The sequence below is a fragment of the Chenopodium album genome, chromosome 11 (genome assembly GCF_948465745.1).
Source record: "Chenopodium album chromosome 11, dcCheAlbu1.1, whole genome shotgun sequence".
NCBI lineage: Eukaryota > Viridiplantae > Streptophyta > Magnoliopsida > Caryophyllales > Amaranthaceae > Chenopodium > Chenopodium album.
Window position 1 is genome coordinate 53,120,371 of NC_137844.1, and position 11,444 is coordinate 53,131,814.

The following is an 11,444-nucleotide window of genomic DNA, read 5'->3' on the forward strand; positions in this document are numbered from 1 at the left end:
TCAGTGACCCACATGAACAAATCACAGTGCCTGCACTTGTAATAGGTTCTCCCTGGAGTCAGAATCCCTTACTTCAGCATGTCTTGGTGGATGACAATTACAGTACAAAAGCCTGACCCACGTGGACCTTCCATGTCTGCTGCCAAAAGAAAAACCAGAACTTGAAGAACCAGCCATGTCAAACAATTGGAGAAGACAACATATGGAGAAGAAGAGAAATTCAGTAATGGAGGAGAAATGAAATGGAGAAAAGAATAGGAAGTGGCGCATTTATAGGGAGGGAATGGTTTTGGTGGGAAATAACTGAAAAATTGAGAGGGAAAGTTTGGAGGGAAATGAATTAATTGGGGGCAAATTAGACTTTTACCTTTTTTTTTTTTAACCTAAGCTGCTACAAAACTAACTTATTAACGTCTGATTAACAGACTAATCACGTGAGTTAGTAAGTCAGAAACTTGGGTGTATCATTAGAAAGTCAAAAAAAAAATGTGGTACCGCTGGAAAGGTCAGAACCTGAAGTGTACCAATGGGAATTTCTCTTTTTTTTAATTGGATAATATATTGGTAATATCACCCATGCAATCCTGCATGCATGAAATGTGACATAAATTTCCGACCTCAGTACTCAATGAAAGAACAGATGAAATCTCTGCATTTATAAAGCTCATATTAGGGACCAGATCATACCCTTTTTAAAAGTATACATTCCAATAATCATATGCATGCCTCAGTAATCAATTTTAGAAGAATTACAGCCACATTGGCCCCCATATATATATGTATAAACCACTGGCACAACTAATTTACAGCAAAATGAATTCAGCTCACCAAACGAATGACACAAGTAAACAATTAACAATGGTACAGTGACAGAAAAAAAAAAAAAAACACAACTAGGAACCAAATACATACACAAAGGACCTTAAATCATAATTGTACAACACTGGATCAGATCCACTCTACTCCAAAGGCATAAATAGTTGGAGAAGTTTGGATATTGACAAAATCTCTGCCATCGTTCAAGGACAAGCGTAGACGAGCTCCACACGACAGTCATAGTAGTCATATTACAAAGTTACTGTCCTATGAATTATCTTCTTCGTCTGTTTAAACCCAAATCAGGGTTGCCTTTCTTCATCATAGCTACAAATTCCTCATAATTAATTCTACCATCCTGCATAGGAGAGGAGAAATATAATTTAGTCCAATTAAAACCAATGCCATATAGCATTAGAGTCTCTTCGAGATGAATGAGAACATAACTATAAATTGACAAGCTATGTTCAAGAATAATGAGGCAGCAGCTAGCAGGATTATGAATTACGAATATCTAGTACATGGGACATAAGGAGTCATAGATAAGAAGATACATTATCTGTGTCAACTTCAGCAATTATCTCCTTAATTGTTTTCTCGTCACCCATATTATACTTCTTCAAGGCTTGCTCTAGTTCCTCCATGGTTATGTACCTAATGAAGTGATAAACCAAGCAAGGCAATATTCATTAATCGGGATACAAAGCTGTTGAAATTGTTTCAAAAGTATACGACACATTTAAAAACCATGAGCAAGCTACCCGCTCTTGTCCTCGTCAAAATATTCAAAGGCCTTGTACAGATGGTCCTCCTTCTCCATCCTATTCATATGCATTGTGGCTGTGATGAACTCCATGTAATCAATGGTTCCATTACCATCGACATCAGCCTGCAATTGAAAATGTGACAGATGAAACACATTGACATAAAGTTATTTTAAGCTCAATTTGCAGAGCTAGAATTTTAGAATAAAATATGTGAAACTGATTGTTAAATGAATTGCTATGATAAAGCTATACATGGCAGCAAAGTGTACAATGGAGTTTTTTACATATTGAATCCATGGAAAACAGAAACTTCCTTCAAAAAAAGGTGGAAAACAGGAAAAGGTTTCAATCAATAATGAGAACTAATTTCTTTAACATTATAGGTTTTGCCATATTTTTAATTTAACTATACAGCTAAAATTTCAAAGTTTGGTAGCACACAAAGTCACAAACGCACAACCCTCCAGCTCAAAACACCCAAAGACAATGGTAGTGTTTGAACTTAAGGCGATATCTTGAAGCAATATTCCCTGAAAACCCCAAAGGTAAAAGCATTAAGGGGCATACCCCAGCAAATCAAGGTACAGACTATCCTTTTCATTTTTTTTTTTTCTCATATAATTGGTAAGTATAACAGCTTTAATTGCATGAAATTACATATGTGTAATTCACAGCAGTAAATCATGTACTCCCTTCAAAATTGTCACATTGTGCTAATACCTACGTTATAGGCAATATCTATGTTCTTTAGTATTCTTGACAGTTACAATTTGCACAAGAATTTAGGCACGGAGACTCAGACAAACAGAATGAAAAAGTGGGGGGGGGGGGGGGGGGGGGGGAACATGATATTGGACTAATTAACGACTAGTGACTCATAAATTGGGTTACTTAAGTAGAGAAGAGGAGGTTACAAGTGTAAAAAATCATTTTCCAAAATAGAAAAACGTACAAGTGTAAAGAACAAAAAGGAACTCAAGTAGCATTTCACATGATTTATGAATGGTCTTTCAAATAGTTGGTTCATTCCTATCATTTTCCCATCATCAATATAAGTTGGGTATTTAAAAGAATTTAAAAACCATCGCTTAGGTTAGGTGAATATTATAATCCCAAAATAATATGGAGCTCAAGAACAAGTATACTTCTTCCCCACTTTTAGGATTGCAACATTTGTAATTTCACAATTGCCCGTGCACAAGTCTAACAATTGTTTTTTAATTTATCCATTGATAAAAAATATACCTTGAGACTAATTCAACAACATATAACATGATGACATTTCTTTTTATTGTAAAACAAATAGTCGAAGTTTAAGAATGAAAATTGAAAAAGTCCAAGTGCCACAACAATATATGAACAGAGGAAGTACAGACTAATTGACTAGAGTGAACATGTAATGATCCTCCTAAAAATCTACAACTTTGTGCCTTAAATCTGTTGGCATAAGGTCTTTAATCTATAATGCCAAAGGTTGAACATTCACTCTGTATAAGACACATTAACAAAGAAATAAACGAAAATACAAGGGGCATACCGCTTCCATCAACTGCCTGACTTCAGACTCTGACAGCTTGGTTCCCAGCTTTGGAAGACCAGCCTTTAACTCTTCATAGGTAATAGTTCCGCTGTTGTCTGTATCCATAGATCTAAACATTTCTTTTAAACCCATTATTTCTTCTTCAGAAAGGTTCTCAGCAATTACCTAGAAAGGAAGGAGAGCAGGCATATGAAGCGTCCTAAAAAATAAGCCAGAAAATAGAAATGGAATTCGGGAGAGAACAACTGCGCCTTCAGATCTCACCCTTAATGCTACTTTTTTCAGTTTGTTCATTGCTCTGAATTGCTTCATTCTGGTTAAAACAGCAATGTCAATTGGCTTGTCAGGAGCTTCTCCATCTTCTCTCATCCATGGATGGTCTGCAGTTCATTCAGAATTACGTCGTCAAGTTCAATTATAGAAGGGCATTAAGGCATATTTACAAAGGATAATTGGATTTATATAATCAAAACTGTAGGAGTGCTTTTTTTGTGTAAGAGTTTGGGGGGGGGGGGGGGGGGGGGGTGGAGGGGGGTCAACCTTCTAACTTTGATGGTACCGATGTAATTTTTTTCCCAAGAATTTAAAGTTAGCAATTTTTTCTTGAAGAATATCCTTTATTTTTTTTTTTTTACTACCTTTAACAAATTTTGAGTTAGTTCTTATGAATAGTGTCCGGACAATTATACCCTCTAAAATGATTAATTACTTATTTGCCCTCATTAGTGTCAAATGTCAATTGCCTCTTTTTTGAACTTTTAAGAATAGTGTGGAAACATTTATACCCCTAAAAAAATTTGTTTATATAATTTCCCTCGTTAATCTTAACAATAAGGTTAAATTAAAAGAGCTCTCTGGACATGGTTAACTACAGTCGTGCATTGCGCACGTTAGCCACCCTTGTATAATTGGAAAGTTATTTTCTCAACAGCAAAAGGATGAATTAATTTGCATTGAGAAGTCACACGATCCCAAGGTTACTAAATAATACCAGCAGTAAAAGTAGAATTTTTTTTTTCAAAAAAAAAAAAAAAAAAGAACGAAAGCAAACTTATAGAACATAATAACTATAGTCTTTAAAACCCTCCCTCTAAAGTTGGGACTATTAACATCCTTTTATGAAGTTAAGTAAATATTTGTTCAATCATCCATAGTTTGGATCATTGTAATAAAAATGATTAATCTATCTAAAAAGGGTGAAGTAAGCTGTAAGCCTATCAGAAAGATTACCACAGTAATGAACATCAAATAACATTTATTTTATGTTGGTAGACATTACATTCATTTTTAGGAAAATTAAACAGTTTTAGATGTTACTCTTGATTATGGGATGGCGAAATTTCATTTAACTATAATACTCCGACATATGAAGTGATTCATAATGATGAAAATGGGATAACATTTAACACTTTCATATAGTCATGCTTTTGTCTTAAATACTTTAGACTATAAATCTTGCATAAAACTTACTTAAAGCATCAAGAGCAGAAAGCCTTTCCTTAGGATCCTGACGCAACATCTTCTTCACAAGATCTTTGGCACTACTGGATATTGAAGGCCATGGATCAGATGTGAAATCAAGAATACCCCGTAAAATAGCATCAAAGATACCCTGCTCATTCTCTTACATGGAATAGGAAAAAATGTCAGTATTGTGCATCAATAAGCAAAAGATATGGTAAACAATATAGCCCTTACAAAACAAGTTCAGCAGTTGGATTTTATCCAAACAAGAATCCAATTTATAAAGTGAAAATATATATTATGGCATCTATTGGCCAATCAATCTTTGCAAGGCTTATTTATAAAAAACACTATAATGGAACAACTGAGAGAGCAACATAAAAAGTGTCCATCACTCAGAAATGAAAAATTATGTATAATTGAACAACAGGGCAAGAGAATTCACGAAACTTCAATCTCATATAATATCTTAATGGAGGAGAAGAAGAATACCTCCCCAAAATGGTGGAACTCCACTTAGGAGGATGTATAATATCACTCCAGCACTCCAAACATCAGCTTCAGCACCATAACTACGACGTAAAACCTCAGGAGCTACATAATATGCACTCCCAACAAGGTCTTTGAAAACGTTTCCTGCATCCACAAGTACAAAGCTGTTTATAAACTTCAACTTTTTATAGATAATAAACTTCCTGCATAAACAATTGAGTCTCGTGTAGAATAAACTTGCTCAATGGTGATGATTTATGTTACCTGGAATGGAATTTTTCATTAGGTATATATTAGCTAGCATAAAACCAAAGTGGTTCGGTTAAATGTTGTTGGATTGATGTTGGCAAGACCTAGAAACTTAGTCCCTCCTTCCCACATCAGTTTTGACACTTAACACGGCACATAGGTGATAAGGTTTATCAATTGTTATTTTATTAGAAAAGTAGATGTAAAATGATACATAATCAAGTATTAAAAAGGTAGATGTAATAGATGATAATTTTTAGTGAATGTGAGATAGTGTGGGGCCCTAGCTTTTTGGTAGGAGAAAGAGAGATGTTTTAAGATTAGGGTGGAGATTTACCAAAATAGAAGTGTAAAAATAATTTAAACAAATCCAAAGGAAAGTGTAAAAACTAACCAGAGACAGGACAAAAATTAATTTAATGCTAAAATTGTGACAATATATTGGCACTAAAAATTATTCCCTTTGCTTTATATAAGCTACCACTTTTTTATTTTGAGATTGAATTTTGGCTTTAAAGGCTCCTCGGCTTTTCAAAAAAAAAAAAAAAAAAAAAAAAAGCTTCAGCAAGTTTTCAATAAGAATAAGTTAAGTTCAACTAAGTAGGGAAGGACAGAGCCTAACTTATCTCATTGCATATCATAAAATTTTTTACAGATTAATATTTTAAAAGTATTTCCTTCGTTCTTTTTGTTCTCAGACAAACACACCTTTTTATATTCTCTCTCATACTTAATCCTACTTTATCTTACACCCACTTACATTCTTCAACAATTTCTTAAATTGCATATCTATAGTTACTGAATAGGACATAAAAGAACAAAGGAAGTTCTTCAATATATGAATCTACTAATATTACTTGTACAAAAGTAATAAATACATATTGAGAGATATTATCAGCCAAATGTAGTGATGTGAGTAATTTTGAGGGAGTGCTAGGAGCCCATGGCTCTTTCCTGTAGATTCGTATAATGCTCCGAAATAAGTTAATAATCAGAAAGACCTATTCTTGAAGAGGAAAGAAGAAAAACTTCATGGATTTCAATTTCTTCAGAGACAATAGGGCAGGATGGTTTCAATAGTAAAAAAAATAGGATGAGATACATTATGTACAAGATTTATCCAATCTCCCAAAAGAAGCATCAACTCTTCCTTTATTACATTGAAAAGGTTATTGATTCTCCAAATTTCTAATGCATTGAGTGTCAATGTAATACTATTAACTTGATTGGAAGTTCACAAAGAACCATTGCTAAACATTTTGTCCAACAAGCGAAGGGATTATGAACTCCATAATCAATGATACCTAAACTGCTTTTAGTGCATAAAACATAAAAATAGTTCCTTATAGCAAATGAGGTAGTAGTTTTTTATGAAACACCGGAAAGTCAGTCTTATCCCTGAGACTATTTTGCTGTTGGGACAAATTTAAGTACTCCTTCTAATTTCTACCCATTTACTATGGATCACCTACATGGACCAACATGTCATCCCTGTGAGTTTCTTAGATAATCTTTTTTCTCTCCAGTCTCCACTCATCCTTATCCAATGCAATATGATCCTGAAGATGCAATTGTATCATGTCCCTTATCACCCTATCCATCCTAATCATCTTTGGGTTTTTTATTTTTTACTTTTTATTATCTTTATTATGTCTGCGTTCTCTGAATCAGTACTTCTTGATGTTGCTGTTAGTGACCTGACTGACCTCAATTTGATAAATATACGGATTTCTTAGCAACAAAGCGACAGATTTTCACAATCCGCTCTATCTGGGAAAATACTTGTTGGAAGTGGCTTTGATAATGGAAAACTTTAATCGATTCAAGGTAGTCCATAGGCATCAATGAAAACACTGCTTCCTTGATCACTAAAAGTTTTAAACTGATTCCTAACAATGGTAACAAGGACAAAATTCGGCTTGACAAGGAATTAGAAGGGAGGTTTCTATTTGATACTTTTCTTTCCTTCAAGCACCGCAAATATTAAGAAGCTATTGGGTGGGTCAAATTTTGGTTCTAAAACCTTCACTAAAAGCAAAACACCCAAAAGATGAAAAAAAGACTTTTTTTTTTCTCAATTGCATCCACAGCTGGGGAATTTCCCACAAATTGAGCCCCTTTTTCTTAGAAGACGGTTTTGATTTCAGGAAGGAAGAAAAATAAATAGGCTCTGTAAGTTGCCTTTGCAACAATCAGCTTGGTTGCTATTTTAAGACTAGTGGGGAGTTTTCAAGGCCTCATATGTGATGAGTGCCTAACTTAATTTTTATTGCCAAGCTCTACAAAATAGGATTCCAACCAAGACAATCATAAGAAGAGGAATCCTCTCACATACTCTAATAAAGAGTGTTCCTTTTGTTATAAACTGCCTTCACCTACAATGTGGTATAAAGAGGCACTTAAAACGGATATGGAAGCATAATTCACTACCTAGTTCTGTTCAACTAGTCCACAAAGTCATCCCATATCAATTATCAATTTGCATGCTCATGGGTTAGTAGAATAGCTGTGAAAAATTAGGAAGCACAAAGTGATAATCTGGAAGACTGGGATTACTATCACTGACACCGTTTTAGCATGTGCTGCATATGAGAAAGATGGAAATTTTACTGAAGCTTGACTATTATCGTTGCTAATTTACGTCTGAAATAGAGATACTTTCATATGTTTAAAAATTAAATTAAAAAAAACTATAAATGAAAGATTTTAATGTTAACATGTTACTTTTTCACACTTGTTTATATATAACTTTGGTCATTATTATGTCTAACCAGTCTAATTGTGTATATGTAGTCTGTGCAAACTATCAACAGTTATTATCTTGAAAATACATATTGAGGCGAATCTAGCAAGATTGCACATCACTACATTATTCCTTACATATAAATCACACACGATGGTCAAAGTGAAATTTGAGAAGTGTGCCAAAATTATAGTTTAAAATCAATTTGAAACAAAGGCTATACATAAAAGTGGAGTGATTGTTTTATATGCAGAATTATGCTTTAAATAGTGGATAGAAATAAATTATAATTCCAGATGAAAAAATTGTGATAAGAGGATTGGATTGGAACAATAAAACACAGAAGCTTTCTATGGTTTTAGGAGAATTGTTAAGGTAGGAATTGCCTTCATATTGGCTTCAAAATATGAATTCAAAATTTTTAGATGATGTCCAAAGAAAAAATAATTTAACCAAATTGAAACTTAAGAGTACATAGTGGATTTTTTTTCTTAAAAAAAATACTTTTAATTTAGACAGCGGGTATTTGGTTAGTCAAAAGTTAATAAGCCAAATTTGTAACTACAATTATATATTTTTGTATTACTATTTTTAGATAGCATAGCACAAAACTTATGCATAAGTAATATCTCAGACATAGAACTTTATATGGGTTTATATGACTTGGCTATACGGACAAGGGCTTAATTTGGGTAGATAATTCGTCCTAAAATTTTGGTAAAGATCCAAATTAGCATGCAATTACATCAATTGAACTATTTTAGACTTTCTACAAATTTCATTGAATTTAGGACAAAATCCAAAAGTGATTAAATTTGGCCTGAATGCCTGAACTTGGATTTATGGAAAGTCCAAAGTCCAAACAAAATAGTTTATAATATACCCCTAATCTTCCCATGTATTTTCCTATGAAAAAATCTTATATTGTTAATTCTTTCAATTTTGCAACAAGTCCTTCAGTAGGTTTATGCACAAGTCAAACAGAAAGGATTCTACCACTCAAAGACTGGTCACTAACGGGAACCAAATGAGGATGGCTTTAGCTGGGGAAATCGTGAAGCATGACTAAGCATTGGTTATAATCATAATGGGAGTACTTGTGGTATTTTTCTAGTACCTGGGAGTTTTAGTACTTTAGACTCCAAATAAACTTAATTACATGCTTTTCAACAAGCCCTGAACACTACAATCTCAACACTTGAAACTTGAAACCATTTCATAAGAGTTGATCTACGAGCATGCTTTCAGTGTGTATCAAGATATGTGGTACGCAACCAGAAGTTGGAGAAAGGGGGTTAGATGGGAGGGGATATGAAGCTGATGAGTTTGATAACAGTTGTATAATCAATTGACAAATAAATAAGGAAATTGTTAGGTGGGTACTTTTAAAAACATGTAACAAGGAGCAAAATAATGAAGCTAAGGTACGGTATGGTATAAGGCTATACGGGGCCAGTATGATCTCTGGTTTCAAATAGAAGCACCTCTCAACAAACATTACATTACACTTGTTGGCAATTAGTTGTCAAATTCAATTAATTAGTCCTTAAAAACAAAAAACCCCCAAAGAATATAATGATCTCAATCATTAACACCTTTCTCACAAAGTACCAAACTTTACATGTGCAATTACATTTTTTTAGTTGCTTTAACATTAAATTAGAGTTGAAAAATAAATGGATTATCTAAGAACACCAAACTAATTTGCTATGACATAATTTCCTATCAACATTCCCTGATACCAAAATCCATAATATTCCAACAAACATTTGTTTAACAATGTAATGTAACATATTTAACTACCCTAATCCGCTTCAATATTCTTCTCCATGTATCAAAAACTCTAAATTCTCAATCAATTCACTCAAGTACGCTTCGCATTATACTGAGTACTCAGTAATGATTACGCTTCTACACCCATTATACTCCGTATACCAAATTGCTTCCGCAACTACTTGATACCAGTAAAAACCCAAATTTGCATTTATTATTGTATACTAATTAATTTAATACGATGATTAAAGTCTATAATTAGAATTAATTCTAACACTATCATACTACCATCATCATTTACAATCTTATAATAACCTAACAATCAACATTACATAATTATAACATAATTTAGTCATTTACCATCTTTAATACAAACCTAAAAAAAAAAAATCAACAATTATTCATAATTTAAACAATTAAGAAGTCATACCTGGTTTGAAGAAAACAGAAAGACCAAAATCAGTTGCTTTCAGTGGCGAATCTTCGAGAGAGCTCAAAAACAAGAAATTCTCAGGTTTAAGATCTCTATGCATAACCCCCATAGAATGACAATTATACACAACGGTAACAATCTGCCGAAACAACCTCGCCGCCTCGCGCTCCGAATAATGCCCTTTCGCAATAATCCGATCAAAAAGCTCGCCGCCGGCGCACAATTCCATAACCAAATTGACAGAGTGACGATCTTCATATGCACCTTTAAGCTCAACAATGTTCCTGTGACCAGTAAGATGGTGCATAATCTGAACTTCACGGCGAACATCATCGACATCGTCTTGGTTGAGTAGTTTCCGAGTTGAAATTGATTTACAAGCGAATTGGAGTTTGGATTCTTTGTGAGTGACTAAGTAGGTGACACCAAATTGTCCGCGCCCTAATTCGCGGCCGAAAATGTAGCTGGCGCGGACGTCTTCTTTTGGTCGGCCGAGGACTCGGCCGATATTGGAAGTATGAGAATAAATTTGTTGTTGGTTTTGTGGTTGCTGCTGCTGCTGCTGCTGCTGCGACGATAGTTGTTGCTGCTGCTGCTGCTGCTGCGATGGTTGTTGCTGCTGCTGCGACGGTTGTTGCGGCGGAGGGTCAGGGTGGTCGTGAGGTTGTTGAGGTGGTAGCGGAGTAAGTGGAGGGTCGGGGCGATTGTCGTAAGAGCGGAGTTGAGATAGAGTGGAGGGTAAGCCATTGCAGTTGCCCATTTTTGGAGGAGAGAGAAAATAGGGGAGAAGTGGATATTGGCGGAAGAAGTGGGAAAACACGGTTTTATATGTCTGAAGATGAAGCTGGGTTGGGTTGGGTTGGGTTGGGTTGGGTTGGGTTTGAAGGGTTTGACAAATTCAATTGGTGGGATTCAGGGGTGAGCTAGACGAGGTCTGGTCAATGTTCAACATGGTCCATGTTAATGTGTTGATAGTCAATGCAAGTCACAAAACTTACCTCATACCTTTTTTTTTTTTTTTTTTTTTTTTTTTTTTGTTGGGGGGGTGGTGGGGGGGGGGGAGGTTTGATTAGCTGGGGTTTCGTAAGAGCATCAACACTCGTGGTATAATTTTATACCACGGTGTAAAAACTCATAAAAAACATGCAATTTTTTACTACATTGGTG

General features: G+C 34.6%; 1 protein-coding gene across 1 annotated transcript; it reads right to left on the bottom strand.

Annotated features, from left to right (window-relative positions):
* Nucleotides 1-723: 723 nt before the first annotated feature.
* On the bottom strand, nucleotides 724-11,058 carry LOC145567750 (calcium-dependent protein kinase 1-like). The gene is made up of 8 exons (XM_081627120.1): nucleotides 10,275-11,058; nucleotides 5,080-5,223; nucleotides 4,594-4,746; nucleotides 3,388-3,503; nucleotides 3,121-3,288; nucleotides 1,578-1,705; nucleotides 1,371-1,470; nucleotides 724-1,174 (listed from the first exon to the last, which is right to left on the bottom strand). The coding sequence occupies exons 1-8, from the start codon at nucleotides 11,035-11,037 to the stop codon at nucleotides 1,091-1,093; spliced, it is 1,656 nt and encodes a 551-aa protein (XP_081483246.1). The 5' UTR covers nucleotides 11,038-11,058; the 3' UTR covers nucleotides 724-1,090.
* Nucleotides 11,059-11,444: the final 386 nt, after the last annotated feature.

Coding starts and splice junctions, on each gene's coding strand:
- LOC145567750 (XM_081627120.1), bottom strand. CDS start 11,037: ATGGGCAACTGCAATGGCTTACCCTCCACTCTATCTCAACTCCGCTCT. Junction 1,471..1,577: donor TTTGACGAGGACAAGAGCGG/GTAGCTTGCTCA, acceptor TCACTTCATTAG/GTACATAACCATGGAGGAAC. Junction 1,175..1,370: donor CTGAAGTTGACACAGATAAT/GTATCTTCTTAT, acceptor TCTCCTATGCAG/GATGGTAGAATTAATTATGA.